This window comes from Myodes glareolus, chromosome 5 (assembly GCF_982192425.1).
Source record: "Myodes glareolus chromosome 5, mMyoGla1.1, whole genome shotgun sequence".
NCBI classification, from domain to species: domain Eukaryota; kingdom Metazoa; phylum Chordata; class Mammalia; order Rodentia; family Cricetidae; genus Myodes; species Myodes glareolus.
This window is the reverse complement of record NC_142030.1, coordinates 30518004-30538623: the sequence shown is the minus strand read 5'-3', so window position 1 is coordinate 30538623 and position 20620 is coordinate 30518004. Positions and strand designations below refer to the sequence as shown.

General features: G+C 38.8%; 1 protein-coding gene across 1 annotated transcript in view; it reads left to right on the top strand.

Moving 5' to 3' along the window:
* Dnah12 (dynein axonemal heavy chain 12) overlaps window positions 1–20620 on the top strand; it is a 162664-nt gene that overhangs the window by 46796 nt on the left and 95248 nt on the right. Inside the window, 11 exon segments of the mRNA XM_087906207.1 lie at window positions 817–1011; window positions 3107–3228; window positions 3325–3607; window positions 8137–8256; window positions 8515–8671; window positions 8855–9027; window positions 11006–11158; window positions 11399–11638; window positions 12147–12392; window positions 12732–12851; window positions 17823–17932. Of these exon segments, the coding sequence (XP_087762333.1) occupies window positions 817–1011; window positions 3107–3228; window positions 3325–3607; window positions 8137–8256; window positions 8515–8671; window positions 8855–9027; window positions 11006–11158; window positions 11399–11638; window positions 12147–12392; window positions 12732–12851; window positions 17823–17932 (1919 nt within the window).

The window sequence follows — 20620 nt, the reverse complement described above, 5'->3', positions numbered from 1 at the left end:
GGACAACATCATCCATAGTTGACAATATCTGGTGTAGAGCAGTATGTACATTAAGATTTGGAGTAATTCCCTGAGAGATTAGGAAATGAAATAATTTTGCAATCACTACCAACTGTGAGTTTCATTGATTTAAGGAAAATTTATGGCTCCTATGTTTTTTTCTAAAGATATGTAAGATTCCTATAAGTGATCTTAAGGTGTCAGTTGTTTTTTATTGGTATTAAAACAATAGAGAATTTTTATAGCATGAATAATTAAAAACCCAGAGGCAGATATTGGGTTCATCCTAAAAAGCTGGAAAGCAAAGCAGCCAAGCCACTAGAGAGATCTTACCTCTACCAAAGCTCAGACAAACAAAGGCGAGATTCTGCAATGCTCTCCACAACCTCAGACTCCACACTCCACTGGGTTCCTGCCTCTTCCCCGTTTATATTCCTCTCTCCACCCAGCCCTGTCGCTCCTATCTCCACCTCCCTAGTGCTGGGATTAAAGGCATATGATCTCAAGTGTCTGGAATCACCTTTGTGTGAGCCCTGTTTTTCTTTTAGACAGATTTGATCTGTGTAGCCCAAGGTGGCCTCGAACTCACAGAGATCCATCTGCCTCTGTCTCCTGAGTGCCAGAATTAAAGGTGTGGGCCATCACTCCCTGGGCTGTATGGCTGACTAGTGTGGCTGCTTTGCCCTCTGATCTTCAGGCAAGCTTTATTTATTAAAACACAAATAATATACACTATAAATTCTACTACTTTATTCTTGCTATAATGTATAGTTTTCTTTTAAAAACTGGAAGTTCGTGGTGTGCTTTTTCATCAAGGCCTGGGAGGACCGTCTGATCCGAATCCAGGAAACAATCGATGAATGGTTAAAAGTGCAAGCCCAGTGGCTGTACTTAGAGCCCATCTTTTGTTCTGAGGATATCATGCAGCAGATGCCAGAAGAAGGCCGTCAGTTCCAGACAGTGGACAGACACTGGAGGGAAATCATGAAGTTCTGTGCGAAAGATCCGAAGGTGAAGTGTTTTTGTCTCTCTTGTAGTCGGTGAACCTTAGTCGGGGTTTTAAAGAAAGCATTTGGCTTTTTTTTTCCCTGACTGTTAAAATAATACTTACTCATTGTATACAAATTGGAAAGTTCATAAAAATATAAGTTCAAAAGTATGAAAATAATTTATTTTTCAATTTATAAAAATACCACTTGCTACTCATTCATATAAATATGTGTGTGTGCACAAGCATAGTGCAACTACTTTAGATGCAGTTCTTTCACTTGACGGTCACTACATAAAACCACTGTTCGCCCCTTCACAGTGTAAACAGATCCACAAGACAATGAGACAAAGAAGAGGATGGAGAACGCTGGATCAGCACAAGTTGTCCTTATTTTCTTAGAAGGCATTCCCATCTTGCTTCTTCTGCCTCTGAACGTCACCTGCATCTCTGCCTTCCTCTTCCCACTATTCTCCTAGTCTGGTTGCCCCACCTCTATGTTCTGCCAGTCAGTGTTTTATTAAACCAATATGGGTGACAAATCTTTACAGTGTACCAGAGCATTATCCCGCAGAAAAATGTAGCATGAATAATAAAAATTCAGAGGCAGATATTGGGGTTCAATATTATTGGGGAAGAAAGCTACTCTCATTACACAGTCCCTATGTGTCTTTCCTATTAAGAGTACCTTGTACAGGGGTCTAATGCCGAAAAACAGTATTTTTTTTTACACATTTAGCATAAATTATAGCCATGAATCTTCTTTTAAAATATATTCAACTTAAGAAATAACATTTTCCAAGGCTGAGAAAAAAAACAAATAAGTACTAAACTTGTTGAGAGTTAATTATATAAATTTATGAGTTTCAAGAATTTTTATCTCATTTATGACTTTAGAAACTTTTCAGTACATGATTTCTTATGGATTAGATTTTTCTGTACATAGCCAGTTAATATATATTTTTAAGGCTTTGCAATGCTTGTAATTTTGTAATGCTTACATCTGCCATTATATATTGAAAGCAGTAAGAACTAATATATAATGAATGGGTATGTTTCAACCATAATAAAGCTTGGCTTATAGACACTGACAATATTTCTACTTATGTTTTGAAATAGCATTATTATCTTCATTTTTATTATTTAATTTAACTTTGGGAGGGAGGGTCTCAAGCCTAAGTTGCTTCAAATTCTCTATGTAGCTGAGAATGACCTTGAACTTGTGATCCTCTGGCATCTACTTGGGGCGTTCCAGGATTGCAGCTGTGCCGGCACACGCAGTTTATGCACGGCACTGGCAATAGAACCCAGGCCTCGTGCAAACTAAGCAAGCATGCTGCCAGCTTAGCGACATTGCTAGCCTCCCTTGAATTTTTTAACCTTCTGACAGTATAAAAATATTCTTAGTTTGAGGATCACACAAAAACTAGCAGCGGGCTAGATTTGGTCAGTGAGTTATAGACTGTCAAAACTTGCTTCAGATTAAGCTTAAAGTTCACAATTGTAAAAATTAAAATGAAATCACACACCATCCAAAAAGACTCTTCCCTTGCACTCACAAGAACAGAGGAGAGAGACTACAGAGTGCGCTCTACAGCTAAGCGTACGTTCCTCTCCCAGAGGCTCAAGTTCAGCTCCCAGCACCACTCAGCTGCCTGCAACTCCAGCTCTGCGGTGTCTGACACTTTTGACCTCAGCACATACACAAACCCATGTTCAGACAGCCCTTCATTTCATAACGCTATTAAAATGGAAAAGTTATTATATAATATAAAGATATAATAAAATACGCACAGTAATCATAATATCATTTGTAACTCATGTCCTCAGATTACAACATGTATGATTTAGTGAATTTTAATATTTTTACATTCTAAGAGAGATTTCAAAGCTGGATGTGATCCGTTTGGGGTACTAGAGCAAGAAGAGAATTGCAAGTCCATGGCTAGCCTTGGCTACAGAGTGAGATCTTGTCTCAAGAAAAGGGGGGGGCAGTTTCACTACTAATTTCATAAAGTTTCAAAAACATTGACATTTTCCCATGTCAATTATGTGTATTAATGCCTAAGTCTTATACCAAGCACGTAAGTGTGTCTCGTATGAATCTGTGTCTTTTAGGTTCTCGCTGCCACTTCTTTAACAGGCTTACTAGAAAAACTCCTGAACTGCAATGACCTTTTGGAAAAAATCATGAAAGGGTTGAATGCATATCTTGAAAAGAAACGACTTTTCTTCCCTCGGTATGATAGATAATCAGTTGTGCTATAATTTCAAAGGCTTTCTGGTGTGTGGTGCCTTGTCACTAAAACGTTTTTATTCACATATTTCCTTTCTAGATTTTTCTTTTTATCTAATGATGAAATGCTAGAGATTTTGTCAGAGACCAAAGATCCACTCAGAGTTCAGCCACACCTGAAAAAATGCTTTGAAGGCATTGCTAAGTTGGAGTTCCTGCCCAATCTGGATATCAAAGCCATGTACAGCTCCGAAGGTGAGCGTGTGGAGCTGATTGCCCTCATCTCCACGTCTGCGGCCAGGGGTGCTGTGGAGAAATGGCTCATCCAAGTGGAAGATCTGATGCTCAGGAGTATTCATGATGTCATTGCTGCGTCCAGGCTGGTATGTCTCCTAGGATTAAATGCATACTCTATACTCTGCAAATGCTGGGCTTTTTGTTTGTTTGGCAAACAGTTTTTTCTCTTTATTTCTAACATCGCTAGTAAGAATCGATGAGAATAATATATATAATAACATATACAATGATACAGGTATGTTATAAGAGGAACATGTATTATCTGAGAGAATAGTAGAGTTTATCAACTTAAAATGGGAGAGGGTGCAGCGATAGTCTCATAGAGGAAGTTAGATGAGAAACTAAAATAGAAACTAAACAGAAAATAGATGAGAGTGAATTAAAGAACATGTTGATATTCTGTGTAGCAGCTCTGGGCCCAGAAAGATTGAAGATTTGTAAGCAACTGGAGAAGATATTTGTGTTTGGAGTAGAATGAAGATAAATAGACTGAAAGGAGGATGAGCAGGGGATTCGTTTTTATTTTACATAGGGAGGTAAAAAATATTTTAGTTAGGGGAAAGTCGTAATCTGATTTATATTTTTACGCCACCAAGACTATGGTATAAATTATGGATTAGCAGACTATCAAAACAGGAAAGCACATCAGGAAACCCTTGAATTAGCCTGGAAGAGAGATGGTGTGGTCTGACATGAGACAGCAGCTGGGAAACGTGAAGCAAATTAGAGGAATAAGAAATATATTTGAATCTAGTTTCAGCAGGCCTTAAATTGGTTGTAGAGTAAAAGAGGGAGAAGGAAGAAGGTCTCAAAAATTCCTTTAGTAATTTTCACGTGAGCACAGAGGTGAGATTTACTCTGGGGGAATGCCTGGAAGAAAAGCAGGCTTGCGGAGCTTGTGAAAAATCAGAATTTTATTCCATAAATGTCCAAATCAGAATGTTGCCAGTCATAGTAGCTCACAACTACAATCTCAGTGCTGGAGAGGCTGAGGAACGCAGACTGCCCCGAGTTTGAGGCCTCTGGTACGTAAAAAGTTCCAGGTCAGCTTGGGCTACGAAGTGAGACTCTGTGTCAAAAGCAAAATAGGGACCATAGAAATGGCTAAACAGGTAAGGGTTCTTTCTGCCAAGTCTGACCATCTGAGTTTGAGCCATGTAATAGAATGAAGGAACTGACTCCCACACGGTGTCTATCACACATGCACTCTGGCATATATACCCACCCCCGCAATAAAGAAGTGAACAAACACTTTTTTTTTTTTGAGGCAGGGTTTCTCTGTGTAACAGCCCTAGCTATCCTGGAACTAGCTCTTGTAGATCAGGTTGGCCTCAGACTCACAGAGATCCGCCTGCCTCTGCCTCCCGAGTGCTGGGATTAAAGGCGTGCGCTACTACCGCTCGGCCCAACAAATACTTTTCAAAAATCCATTTAATAAAATATTGCAGTGCCGCCTACATATTTCTAGTAGTCAGAGAGTCATGTGCTTTAACACTTGCCATTCTGCAGGTCAGATCTACTCAAACATCTTGTCAAATAAATTTTCAAGTTCACTTATTGCTTTTAAAACCTAACTACTTTAAAATTCTAAACAAAATGAATGGACATGAGACGCTTAATACATCTGCAGGAAACATAGCATGTGGATACTTTTATGTACCTCTCTTAAGGCTAGTCCAGTTATTCTAATCTTGACATATATGCCTCCCCTTGTTCTGTCTTCAGCACCACAAGGGTGAGAATAGTTTTAAAAGACCTTGCAGCCCATATCCAGCAAGTCACTGCAGGAGGGAGATAACTTTTCTCTTTAAATGGCTTATCTTTCAAAAATTTTATGTTTTAATTATGTGTTGTATTTATGTGTGTCTGCATGAGAATATGTGCACATTCGTGTGGGTACCCATGGAGACAAGAGGCATTGCATCTTTCTGAATCAGGAGGTCCTGGCAGTTGTGAACTGCCATATGTGGCTACGGGGAACTGAACTCTGGTCCTCTGGAAGAGTAGTACATGCTCCTGTCTACTGAGTAACACAGTCTTTCCAACCTGGAGCTTACTTTCTTGAGATGGTTTTTCTGCAGCTTCAGTGTTTTTGCAATTAGATCCTGATTTTTTTTCTCCTTTCTCTATGATTCTGAGCAACTAAAAATACATACCAAACACCAACATTGTCCATGAATTGTTACCCTTACTAACACAGAAAATGTACTTGCCACATCTGTCATTCATTGATTTCCTTAGAGTTTATGTTACTTGAGTTTATCTGCAAGTACTGTAATAAGAAATATTTTATAAATAATAAATTTATATTCTTATATTTAATGATTTAGTTTAAAAGAATATTCTTCATTAGCATCAACTTCACCATTCACCCCATGAAGTTTTTTCAATTTATAATTATTATTGGCTGTTTCCATTTTTATTGAAGCTCCTTTTAAACTATTCAATCTTCCCTTCAAAACATCTTTAAAACTTTTGAAACATGAAAGTATTAGTAGTAGATGAAAGTATATTTCAAATTCAAATGTACAGATTGTTAAAATAATTTAATAAATCTAGTAATTTAAATGATTAATGTAATTGCATATCCTACTTATATAAGTTTTAGAAAAGTTATGGATTAGTAACATAGACATTCTAGCTACTATTGTCAATCCCCCAGGTGAGAAAAAGACCACTGCTATAATTTTAAACCAAATTTGAAGCAAGATTTAATTAAATACTGGCTAGGAGGTTGGGCTCTGGCAGAACTGTTTTAAAGTTCCCAGGAAATGGCCACAAGTCATGTTTTGCAGGGTCTTAAAAGGGCAAAACCATGGTGTAGTATGAATTCTACTTGGAATTAATAATAAAATCTCAGTCAGATACAGGGGTTAATGCTGAAAATCAGAGAAGCAAAGCAGCCCGTCACCCAAGAGTTCTTTTACCTCTACCTATGCTCAGATTGAAGGGGCGGTCCTGTCCTCAGGCTGCCTCCTCAGACTGCAACTGTCTTCACCAAACCTCAGACTACACTGAGCTCCTGTCTCCTTCCTCCTTATATTTCTCTCCGCCCAGCCATATCACCCCTGTCTCCACCTCCCTACTGCTAGGATTAAACGCATGTGATCCCAAGTGCTGCGATCACCTTTGTGTGAGCTCTGTTTCTCTTTTAAACAGATTCAATCTCATGTAGCCCAGGATGGTCTTGAACTAGCAGAGATCCTTCTGCCTCTGTTTCCCAAGTGCTGGGATGTAGGCGGAGGCTGCTTATTCATTTCCTGGCTGTCCAAACTCTTGAAATAATCACACAGAAACTATATTATTTGCAATATTGTTTGGCCAACAGCTTAAGCGTATTTCTAGCTAGCTCTTCCATCTAGAATTAACCCATTTCTATTATTTTATATTTTACCACAAGGCCTGTGGCCTGCTGGCAAGGTTTCACCTAGCAGCTTACATCTGTCCCCTCTGGTGGTCCCATGGCATCTCACTGACTCTGCCTACTATCTCTATAGTATATCTCTTCCAGCCTGGCTGTATTCTGTTAAAGCCATTGGCCAAAAGCAGTTTCTTTATTCATTAACCAATAAAAGCAACACATATACAGAAGAACTTCCCAAGTCACTGGGATTAAATGTGTGTGCCACCACTACCTGACCTCTAGTGGCTTAACTCTGCACTCTGATCTTCAGGCAAGCTTTATTTGTTAAAACATAAACAAAATATCACTACACCATGAGGCCACTATGTTTCCCACCAGGTTCATGCAGAGGCATCATGTATCTTGATGTACTTCTTGCCTGTGTACTTCCCAGCCTATACTCATCCAGGGGCAAATGTATATACTGATGTATTTCATGTCCACATATCTCAGGCCCACGTGTGAGCAAGCACATCTGGTGCAGATGAGCAAACAAACAGGAACTTAATGGACTTAACTGCAAACAGAACCCTTGCCTGCCAGCTGTATTTGTCCTGTTTTGGTTTTACACTAGCCCAGCTTTGAAATACAATATATGGTTTCTGTCTTAGTTACTTTTCCTGTTGTTATGGTAAAATAAACTCATATAAGCAACTGAAGGCAGGAAACATTTATTTTAGCTCATGGCTTCATTGTGGCAGGGAAGTCAGGATAGCAGGAACCAGAAGCAGCTGGCCAAATTGCAGCCACAGCCAGGAGGAAGAGCCATGAATGCTTGCTAGTGCTTAGCTTTCTTTCTCCATTTTACTCCAGAAACATCTGTGCAGGGAATGGTCCCATCCACAGTTAAGATGTGTCTTCCTGAATCAATTAACTAATCAAGATAACCCCTGTGGTCAAGCCCAGAGGCCTGTCTCCCAGGTGACTGTAGATTCTATCAAGTTGACAGTTAACACTATCCAGCACTTTTCAATTAAAACTTAATATCAATATGCATACCATATTTGTATACATTCATAAATTATAAATTTCATACCCTTCCCCATGTGTGACTTTTTAAATAGTTTAATGATTTTTTATAATAGAAATAATGTGTATTGTTCATCAAAAACTTGGCAGCAAGTCCAGTGAAAGAACATAAAATTGTTAGATGTTTGCAGATCCCTTTCCTTTGTGACCTTTTAAAGATAGAAATTCATTTTAATTCTTCAGGCTTATCCAGAATCTGCAAGAAAAGACTGGGTCAGAGAGTGGCCTGGCCAGGTGGTGCTTTGTGTTTCTCAGATGTTCTGGACGTCGGAGACACAGGAGGTTATAAGCGGTGGGCCCGAGGTAAAGCGTTGTTTGATTCTGAACAGTAGCATGCTTTCTTCCTCTTTATATTTCTTTGTTTGCTTGTCTGTTCATTGAAAAGAATATCCTCAATATCTATATGTGGTATTAAAATTACAGAAGTTTTGGAAAGCTTGTTATTTTTACTAGGATTACATAAATTCACTCTATAACTCATATTTTGAAATAGTTTGAGTGCTTTGAGTCATATAATACATTTATATGTAACATCAATTAAACCGTTTTATTATTTTGTAGGGATTAAGGAAGTACTACAAGGAACTTCAGTATCAACTAAATGATATCGTAGAGCTAGTCAGAGGAAAACTGTCTAAACAGACCAGGATCACACTGGGCGCTTTGGTTACAATTGATGTCCATGCTAGGGATGTTGTTATGGACATGATTGAAATGGGTAGGTATTTTTTTTACTATAAACTATAAAATATTGATAGCTTCTAAGAAACAAAGACTTGTGAGCTTTTTAATAGGATTTTTTGGAATGGTCTTTAATTTGAAAACACGAATTAATATTCACTGTTATAATAGATTACTTTTCTAATTATTTTCACTTACGATTTTACTTCATTTCTTGTAGGTGTCTCCCATGATACAGATTTCCAGTGGCTTGCTCAACTTCGCTATTACTGGGAATATGACAATGCCCGAGTTCGCATCATTAACTGCAATGTAAAATATGCTTATGAGTATCTCGGTAACTCCCCTCGGCTTGTCATAACCCCTCTGACTGACAGGTGTTACAGGACATTGGTATGCAGTTATTTTGTTCACATTAAATAATACTTTTGATACAGAATTTATTTTCTTGTCCAAATGTTGACTATCCTCATTTATTTTAAAACTTTTTTTTACAATTATATATATATATGTGTGTGTGTGAAAGAGAGAGAGTTGTGCACATGCAACAATACATGTGTAGAGATCAGAGAACAACTTTCAGGGGCCTGTTCTCTCCTACCTTATGATGGTAGAGGATTAAACTCAGGTCATCAGGTTTGGTGTCAAATAGCTTGGCCTGCTTGCCATCTCCCTGGCTCCTCATCTGTTGACTGATCTATGGTAACCTAATGCACTTATCCTTTCCTAACCCAAACTTCTCTTTTAAAAATTATATCATATATATGTGCATATATTCTATTATTATGCGTATATATAAATATAATAAAAATGTGTGCACGTGAACGAGAATGCTGGCGTGTGCCCCAGCATGTGCATATGCCACAGAGGACAACTGCTTCCCCCACTGGTTCAGGGACTGAACTCAAGTTCCCAGGCTTGTGTGGCAAGCACATTTACTGCTTAATTTGGAGGTTCTGTCACACCTCCAAATTCTCTTTATGTGGAATTGTAATACTGAGTATTTACTTCTCAGCCTCCCGTTTAGCATACAAAAGTATTTGAACTCTGTAGTATACAAGTTGTGAGTTACTTCCATGGACACTAATTGGAAAAAGGAAGGTCCTGAAGATAAAAGGCAAAACCAGAGCTTCAGAAAATAGATCACCTTTTACAGTACTCTCTGGAGTACCAGAGAGCTGACAGGGAGGTCAGGGTACAGCTACCTTCCAGGACTCCCAATTACCGCTACAGAATCTGAACCACTGCACTCAGTTGAGAAGCTATGAAGACAGAGATACAGCTAGTGAAACCCCTGAGAAGAATAATAATGGATAGAATTATCCTGGATAAACCTAAATTTCAAGTGAAAAAAAATTTATTCATGTGTCACTTAAGGATAAAAAAATTCTATATAATATTCTTAGGCAATTGTGTCCCATGTAAGGGCCACAAAATCTGCATTTGTGAGACGAGATGTTTCCCAAAAGGCCAGCGGGGTGAGGCTGTATGACATTTGGCACACCATCTCTGTCAGCAGAGTCCTTACGTGGTGTTTGGGGTGTGTGTGTGTGTGTGTGTGTGCTTTGTTTTCTCTAAATAGTGCAAGGAAGAAAGGGTGGTGCTAACAAATAATCCATTGTTCATCTGAAATTTAAGTTTTCCTATGGATTCTGTATTTTTATTTGCTACATCTTCCAACCTGGGAACTGAGAAGAAACACGAAAGAACAACGACTCATTTAATGCTGAGTAGGTTAGAGTGTAAAGTTGAATTCACTAGTTCTAAATAAAATGAGGATTCCTGTGTGTATAATTTATTTGGGAAATAACTCATATACTGATGAATTTAAACTCTGATTAATTTAAAAGAGGAACGCGTATTAACTGTAATACAAAGTTTAAAAAAACCAAAATATTGGTAAGAGAAATACAGAACAGTTCTTTGGGGATGCAGAAAATGAAGAACATACCAAGGCAAAATCTCGAGGACTCACAGATGACATGTTTGTTTGTCTTCCAACCATGGGCCCATTTGTACCACTTATTTCAGTGTTTACCCTTTTTGGCAGCTCGCCATCTGGAAGATGTCCTTACTATCTTCTACCAATATCTCCGCATCTACTCTCTGAAGAAAACCATCCTGAGTTAATTTTCCTCCCTCAGTGCTAGATTCTCTGTTCTTGAAGGGGAACTATGTATATCTGAAGTATTAGACAGTGGTTTTTACAGCCGTAAAGTTCTAAGCTGAACAGAAACTGGACAATATAATAATAACTGGCTTCCCTGAAGTTATGAATACAAATAACTTCATTTGCCTAGCAACTATCTAGTTGGTTTGCTTTTTTTTTCTAGCTAATCATAGATTTCTTTTCACACATAATTTTTTCCAGATCGGTGCCTTCTATTTAAACCTCGGAGGTGCTCCAGAAGGGCCAGCGGGCACGGGAAAAACTGAAACCACCAAAGACCTGGCGAAGGCGCTCGCTGTGCAGTGTGTGGTGTTCAACTGCTCTGACGGGCTAGACTACCTAGCAATGGGGAAGGTAGTGACGTCAAGTGTTACAGCGGGGTCTGCCTGGGTGTAATGCGGAAATGCATGTGCTAGTATTACCAGCTTGTAGTTTGATGTTACTTGACCTTGGCTTATAGTGGTCATGACATTGACAATATTCTTGGAGCCTTATAAGCTTAATGTTTAATTGGGACTTAGAAGGTCAAATGCTTTTGTTTGTTTGTTTTGTCCTTTCTTAAGAATATTCACCATTTTTCTTGGCTATCCTTAGTTTTTTAAAGGTTTGGCTTCTTCAGGTGCGTGGGCTTGCTTTGATGAGTTTAATCGAATTGAACTGGAAGTGCTATCCGTGGTGGCACAGCAGATCCTCTGCATCCAGAGAGCCATTCAGCAAAAACTGGATGTGTTCATTTTTGAAGGGACAGAACTTAAGCTCAATCCGAACTGTTTTGTCGCTATTACTATGAACCCTGGTTATGCTGGACGTTCTGAACTGCCAGACAACCTCAAGGTAATTTGTTGGGAGTATTAGTTTGTCAATAAAAAATGGCAGCATAATCCATTCAAACTGTTATAAATTCTCCATATATTTTGTCATTTCTATTTCCTTTTTCTCTTTGCTATAAGGGAAACTTCAAATTCACGTTTGTTTGGTAATGCAGGGGTTTGGGCTCAGGCATACTAACACTGAACTGCATCCCAAGGCTGCTTTATTTTTATTTTGAGACAGTCCCACTAAATTGCCTAGTCTGGCCTTGAACTTGCAATCCTCCCACTTCTATCTCTTGAGTAGTCAGGATTATGCCTATATGCCACCATTCCCACCTTCTAAATCATTTTTAGAAATCCCAAAACTACCAAGCACATAAAAACATTAACTTCTGCTGAAAAAGATTATAAATAGATGTTGCATTTTAGGAATAAACTTGGCTATCAGCATCTTTTGATTTTGTTTCTGCTTAGCTCTAAAAATGGATTCTTTTGCATAAGTAATATATTTCATTTATTATATGCCCCAGGTTCTTTTTAGAACAGTCGCTATGATGGTTCCAAACTATGCCCTCATAGCAGAGATCTCGCTGTACTCGTACGGGTTTCTGAACGCAAAGCCTCTGTCTGTGAAGATAGTGATGACCTACAGGCTTTGCTCAGAGCAGCTGTCCTCACAGTTTCACTACGACTATGGGATGCGGGCAGTGAAAGCAGTGTTAGTGGCAGCTGGGAACCTAAAGTTGAAATATCCCAGTGAAAATGAGGATATATTAGTAAGTATTAATTAAATACGTGCATCGTGAAAACATCAGTGGAAAAATAACTTCTTTCGTGAAATCAACCAGGGACTGAACAAGGCAATGGAGAAAATTGTTGCTCCAAGTATTTTAAGTAAGATTGAAATTGTAATTTTTGACTACTTATTGTACTTTATATCAATACAGAGGCCTTTCCGTTTGATATCGATAGTGTTAGTTTTTCATTATGGGGATTCTATGAGCAATGTAAAATAAAGTGACTTTGGCTAAGGATATGTGTGTGGGGGGGGGGGTGTGCCATGAGCATATATAAGTGCAGGCAATTAAATTACATTGTCCTTTTTGTGATTTTAGCTTCTTCGATCAATTAAAGATGTAAATGAACCAAAGTTTCTATCACATGACATACCTTTATTTAATGGAATTACTAGTGACTTATTTCCCGGTATTAAACTTCCTGAAGCTGATTATAATGTAAGTGAATCCAAGAGAATGACTTACTCTGTTCAATAAATTCAATCGATGGCTCGATTATTTATAAACTTTTTTATTAAATTGGGGACCTTATTCTGTTTGGATAGTCTTGTAAAGTGGAGTTTGGAGTTGTTTCTTATTTTTCAAAATTTTTTGGAAAAGTTTGAGAAGCATTAACATAAGCTCTTTAAAGGTTTAGCAAAAGCAGCTGTGATTATTGTGACCATCACATCAAAATCCACGAAATTCAAATAAAATTTGAAATAGAAAAAGTTTACAGATAAAAAAGATATTTGATATGATTTTATCTTAACTCTGTTAAGCTTTGATTGGTAGCTTAACATCTGGTCCATCATGTAAGCTTTCTCATTCACACTTCCCTATACCTATTCTGTTGCTATTGTGGAGAGTGTTCAGGTCTGTTAGCTCACTTGGACTGGAGTGTAATTCAGGGCTGTTTCTTTATTGATTTGATGTTTGGATTATTTGTGGATATTGAGAGCTTTAGTGTTTGCTGTTTATCACCGGGTACCCAGTTCTGGGTGTGTATTTATAACTGCTTTCTCTTCTTGGAAAACTGCCCTCTTTGTGGTTGTTGAAGACTTTGTCTTTTAATTTTTATTACTTTATTTTACAGTGTTTGAGTTAAAGCTTATCTCGTCATCTTTTCTTTTACTGTCTGTAAACAGGTTAGCCACCTCTGCTCTCCTCTCATTTTCACTTTCACAGCACATCATCTTCGTCCATTTGCGCTCTCTCTCTCTCTCTCTCTCTCTCTCTCTCTCTCTCTCTCGTGTCTGTGTGACCTGTGCCTGCCCCAGCTCTCACGGAGAGGCCAGGGACAATGCGGGAGGCGGTTCTGCCCTCCAGCGTGGGGGTCTCAGGACTGAGACAGGTGTCAGGCTTGCTGGGTGCAGGTGCCTCCACCTGCGGAGCCAGTCACAGTTAATTATGATCTGTAAGGAGTAACGCATGCTATTTTGCTAATTGTCCTCTGTTTGCATATCTGTTTCTCCCTTCTTTCCTTCATTGTTTAAAGGCTTCCTATAATGATATGCTTTCCTAAGATTTACATAAAACATATATATAGCTGGCTTTTTGAAGTTGCTAGCAACTTTAATTTATATTTACACACTATACTTAAGCTCCTGTTTTCCTACATTTTATGTTTTTAGTATCACACTTTATAACTTCTTATAATTTGTATAACTTCATTACATTTGGCTTGTTTGCTTTTAATAGTTTCGTCTTTTAATATTCTACTAGAGATAAAATTTGTTTACCTACTGCCTATTAGTATTTGGGATGTGACAGTATATTTACTCTTTTTTTAAAGCAAGAAATGAAACTCATCTTTAATCACAAATGATATGATTTTGTATAGAAAATCTTGAATAACTTACATAATAATTATAAGACATACATAGTTTACACAGGCTATACTATACAAAATCCAGCCACATTTCTGTATGTTTACAATGGACAATCTGAAGTGAAATTAAGAAGAGTTCATTTTCAATAGCAACAAAAAGAATAAAATTCTTAAGAATTAATTTGATTAAAAAGTGCAAAATGTTTACTATAGTGATGTTTTATTTATGTTTATTTATGTTTTAATAAGTAAAGCTTGCCGAAGATCAGAAGCCCCTAGAGACCAGGCAGTGGTATCACATACCTTTAACCCCAGGACTTGGGAGAAAGAGGCAGATGGATCTCTGTGAGTTCAAGTCCACCCCGGGCTACACAAGATCAACGCAGAAACACATCCAGGTGGTGGTGGCTCACACCTTTAATCTCAGTACTAAGGAGTCACAGCCTTTAATCCCAGCACTTGAGGGAATAGAAAATGGGAGGAGACAGAGGCTCAGCGCTCAGTTTGGTCACCCCGCCTATACTTCCCACCTGGTTACTGACCAATCAGCGTTTTATTAAACTAATACGAGTGATAAATCTTTACTGTGTACAAGAGCATTATCCCACAGCAGTTTACAAAATTTCTCAAACAGAAGTAAACAAGCTTAGTGAAGTAGTGCATTTCTAGGATTCCAGCATTCAAGATCAAGGAAGTATGAAGCAGGAAGCTCAATTGTTCAAGGCCGTTCTGGGCTGTACCTCAAGATGAGGGTAGGGCAAAAGAAGCAGAAAGGAGATATTGCACGAATAATAAAAACCCAGAGACAGATATTGGGGTTCAACCTGAAAACCAGAAAACCAAAGCAGCCAAGCCACCAGAAAGGTCTGACCTCTACCAAGGCTGGGCGACTGCACACTAAGCACACTAAGCAGAGTAAGCAGGCAGAACCTCTCTCTCCTCCCATCTTATACTCCCTCTAGTGCTGGGATTAAAGGTGTGAGCCACCACCACCTGGATGTGTTTCTGCGTTGATCTTGTGTAGCCCAGGGTGGACCTGAACTCACAGAGATCCTTCTGTTTCCATCTCCCAGATCCAGGGATTAAGGTGTCCACCACCACTGCCTGACCTCTAGTGGCAGGAACACACAGGGTCAGGAGGGCAGACTAGGGGAAAGGTAAATTCGTTACATTGGTCCCAGCATAACTGAGGCCTCAATACCTACCCCCTCCCCCAGGAATGTGTGGAACCCCATCTGGAGGTATGAGGAATATGGGGCTCACCCCAGCCCTAGGATATAGGGTGCCAGGGGAGCTAGGCCAGGGGTTCTGAAGGGCCTAAAGCAGGAAGTGAAACTGGAAGCTAACCAAAAAGCTTTGCCTTTCTGATATTCAGGCAAGCTTTATTTTTAAAATGTAAATAAATTATCACCATAAGGAGAAGGAAGAAAGGGGATAAAAGGAAGGGATGGGAAGCAAAACAAGACCCAAATAAATGGGAAGGTATCTCATGTTCATAGATTGGGGATATAAAAATGGTTAAGATGACAGCATCCCCACAAACTGATTCTCACAGCATCAATTCATGACCTAAGCAGTGTTGGATGTGGGTTCTATCTCATGGAGCGGGCCTTCAGACATTGGCTGGTCACTCCCACAAGCTTTGTGCCACCATTGCCCCAGCATGTCTTGTAGGCAGGACATAATTGTAGATCAAAGGATTTGTAGCTGGCTTGGTATTTGTGTTTCTCCTTTGGTAGCACACAGAATCCGTTCCTGTAGGAAAGGTGGTAGAAGGAGGAGTGAAGGCTTGGTGCAGGCACCAGCTTGACTTGTCCGCGCTCAATAAACTGTGTGGGTGTTGTCTTCAGCAGTGGGGCCCCGCTCTCAGTTTGTGGAGAACTACGTATAGTCTTGGCAACAGCCTGGGCTGTTGGGTTCCCATGGGATTTCTTTGGCCAAAACTCAGTTAGATGTAACCCAATCCTGGTACTGTAAGCTTCATTTGCCAGTTGGGACACCGTCCTATTATTTAATAGTTTCATTAACTACCTTTTAAATGCCCCTTAATTTTAGCTGTCTCTCCTCATGTTCCCCATCCCCATCTCCTCTACCCCTTCCCACTTGCTCCTCCCATTTCAGTCCCACCCCATCCACCCTTCACTATCTATTCTATTTCCTTTCCTAACAAAATCTATCTGTCCCTCTTACTCCCTGGCTCCATACCTACCCTCTGGGGTTCTACAGATGGCCACTCTGTTAATCACTGATTTAACAGCTAATATACACATATAAGCAAGTGCGTATCATATTTGTCTTTATGGGTCTGGTATAACTCACTCAAAATGATTTTTTCGAGTTCCATCTATTTACCTGTGAAAGTCATGATTTCATTTTTTTTATGACTGAGTAATACTCCATTGTATAAATATATCACACTTTCTTTATCCATTCCTCTGTTGAGGGACATTTAGGTTGTTTCCAATTTCTGGTTATTATGAATAGAGCAGCAATGAACATGGTTGAGCAAATGTCTCTATGGCAGGATGAAGCATCTTTTGGGTGTATGTCCAATAGCTGGGTCTTGGGATATACTTACTCCATCTTTTGGTGTGCTAATCATCTATAATATAGGTCTTTTCCTTCAGCAGAAGTTTATTTTTGGAAGAGGGGTCAGGGTAGGGTTGAGTCGGTCTCACAATGCATCACTAGCTGTCTTGGATCTCATTATGTAAAACAGACTGGCCCAAAACTCATACATATCTCCCTGCTTTTGCTCCCAAGTGCTAAGATTAAAAGTGTGCACTACATTAAAAATGTTGTAGCTGTATTTTAGGGTCTATATTGCTGTGATGAAATGCCATAACCAAAATTAACTTGGGGAGGAAAAGATTTCTTTAACTTACACTTCAATATTACAGTTTATCACTGAAGGTACTCAGGACAAGACTCAAAAAGGGCAGGAACCAGAAGGCAGGATCTGATTGCAGAGGCCATGGGGGGTGCTGCTTACTGGCTTACTTCTCATGGCTTGCTCAGCCTGCTTTCTTATAGAACCCAGGACTCCTAGCCCAGGAGTGGCACCACCTACAGTTGGCTGGGCCCTCCCACATCAATCACTAATTAAGAAAATGCCCTATGGGCTTGTCTGCAGCCCAATCTTATGGAGGAATTTTCTCAGTTGAGGTTCTCTCCTCTCAGATGACTGTAGCTTGTGTTGAGTTGAGTTGACATAAAACTATCCAGGACACCAAGGAAAGACTAACCCATTTCTGAACTTAAGTTCCCTCAGAATGATTTGCATCTATAGTACTTTATGGCTCTTAAATTTTAAATGTTTTTTTTTAGCTTTTCTGTTTATTCCTACTTGCTATGGTATGAAGGATTATCTAGCATATTTTTTGTACCTTAACCAAAATTAGACTTTTGTCAAACACCTTTAAAAAGAATTGTCTTTATTTAACATACAACCAATGCTAGGATGCTTTGATCATTAATAAAATACCCTGGCATGCTAAAGGTGTTTTAGTTTTATTTATTTTTTATATGAAAAATAAAACTTTCTAACACAATTTTAATAACATTTCATAGAAACACATTCCATTTTTATTTTATTTCAGGAATTTTTGGAATGTACACATGAAGCCTGCCGAGCACATAATCTTCAGCCTGTTAAATTTTTTCTTGAAAAAATTATTCAGACGTATGAAATGATGATTGTTCGACATGGGTAAGAGTATTGATGATCTGCCATAGTTTTATGTTATTTTAAATTAAACAAGAATCAAAGGGCAATAAACTTTATATTTTAAAGACTAGAGAACAAATGATTTCTCTCTTCCCAGTAACTTACAGCAAACACCAAGAACCAGGAGTGGGTTGCACACCTGTAACCCTAGGAACCAGAAGTGTGTGTGTGTGTGTGTGTGTGTGTGTGTGTGTGTGTGTGCACGCACCTGTAACCCTAGGAACCAGAAGCAGTGGGGGTGCACACCTGTAACCCTAGGAGCCAGAAGCAGGGTGGTGTGTACACCTGTAACCCTAGCCACCAGGAGTGGGTTGCACACCTGTAACCCTAGGAACCAGGAGCGGAGGGGGGTGCACACCTGTAACCCTAACCACCAGGAGTGGGTTGCACACCCGTAACCATAGTTTATGACTGTTTGAAGCAGGAGGATCTTGTATTCCAGGCCAGATTGGCCCATATATGAAGATCCTGTCTCAGAAACTAAAGTAAGCACAGCTTGAGGTTAGGTAACAATTCTGAAATCCACTTGGACACTTGGTGCCCATTTCCAGAGAGGGATTTACTGTGAAGCTAATGGAGTTTAAGCTTCAGGACCTCTTCCTTGTAGGGAGCCATTCAAGCAGCTGTAAACACTTTGTATATATAATTTATTTTATAAGGCATTATTAAAGTAGATATGTAATTTTGTGTTCATAATTATATGTATATTTTTCCTTTACTAGGTCACTTAAATTGAACCTAAGACTCCTTATAACATCTTGTATCTAACTCTTCTTTCTAATCAGCCTTTCTTTTCAAGGCGTTCAACTTAATGTTTGAAACGTCTTCCTATTTTGTCTTCTTTCCTCAATATGCATGAAGTAACAAGAAAGAAAAGTGTCATTCATAGTAACTGGAAAATGATTCCAGCCATTTCCTGCTCACAGAAAGTTAGGGTTTAATAATCACGATTTTTGTAAAGTTAAAAAACCTTTATATTATGCAAAATTTCAAACATATACTAAAATGAGGGAATGGTAAATCATTTCTCATGCATCTAGGGTTGAGCTTCTATATAGGTTAGACCAGAATCAGGAGGTAGAAATCAGTAGGCATCTTCAGAAGTTTAATCATCTTTTATGTGTTTTACCCTCCATCTTCCCTAAGTACAGCTTTATTGTCCTGTTTCTCTAAATCTTGTGGTGTCCTTAACCCTGCCAGGCTTAGATTCTATACCTCTAGCGTGATTTCGACAAGTCACGTTCTCATAAAATGATTACGATAGCCCTTCTTAGCCACAGTTTTTATTTCTATGGCTTCATTTACCCGCAATCAGCTAACTGCAGTCTAAAAATACTAAAGGGACAATTTCATATTTGGAGAGAAAGAGAGAGCACTGTCGTCTAATCTTCTCAAAGTATATTATTGTAATTATTCTATTTTATGACTAGCTACTGTTAGCCTCTTACTATGTCCAATTTATACGTTAACCTTTGCAATAATTATGAATATATAGGAATAACATAGTAGTATTTACACTTCTATAGAAAATCTGGTTTGGGGTATCTACGAGTGGACTAGAATGTAGCTCCTAAAGACTGGAGGACTTCTGTACTGAGAACTTTCATAGATTTTAATGTGTGGTAAACTAGCCCTGTCCTTGATTTCATCCTTTATATCAATCTGAGTTTTTGTTGTTGAAGTGTTCTTAATTTCTTACCAATATGTATGAGGATTCTACAGGTCCCTGAATTTCTGAACTTTGTTCTTTTCACCCCACTTGCAGGCAAGCCTTTCCCTCATATCCTGTGTGCTCAGTGTTTATAGTGTTTTAGCAAACCCAGCAATCTTTTCATTGTACCTAATAATGCTGTATTCACTACCCTTTCCGCCTTCATTAGGTGTATTATCTGTCTTCCAACTTCCTAGATGGTTAAAGTCATCAAATGGTTTACCATGTATAACTACAATTGTTAATCATTTATCCCCTGGAATCTTAATTTGCCCTGGCTTCTAAGTCAACATCATATATTTTGGTTTTCCTTTATTATGGCAAGAACAGCCTCCTATGATAGGCTGACTACACTGTAGGAACAACCAGTGCCAGAATGTTAGCGATTTACAGTACAAAGGCGTATTTTTCATGCATGCTGGATGTTCACTTATAGGTTCTCAGGGAGACTCTGTTTATAATAGTCGCACAGAGTAGCCGCCACCTCACATTGTGGATTGCGTTCTTACCAGAGGGGTGACGGCTTCATCAGTTCCCTTACTGGCGATTATCTGCCTTGTGTGACTCATTAATTACAATCAGTCACCTCGTGTTTCCACAGATGTGGCAAGGAGGCCTGTGTGCCTGGAGGTGGTCTGGAAATCTTTGGCAAAGAGCATTTTGCCACTGCAGCAATTGAAAGCTTTAGAAGCAGTTCTCTCCCTGCCTTGGGCTTTATTTTATAAATATATGAAAATAAAAGTTTATTGTCCTTTAAAGACTTTCTGTTACACTCCACTATTGGTAGTGTTATGAATGTGGAAACTTCAGTGTACACTCGATCAGTTTAGAAGAGAAGTGATCACATCTATTGGAAGAAACATTTTAGAAATTCAGAAATTACATATGACGATTAACACAGAGTGATGTTTTCTATGCTGGTATAAATAATTTAATTAGCCATATTTTTACCATCTTAT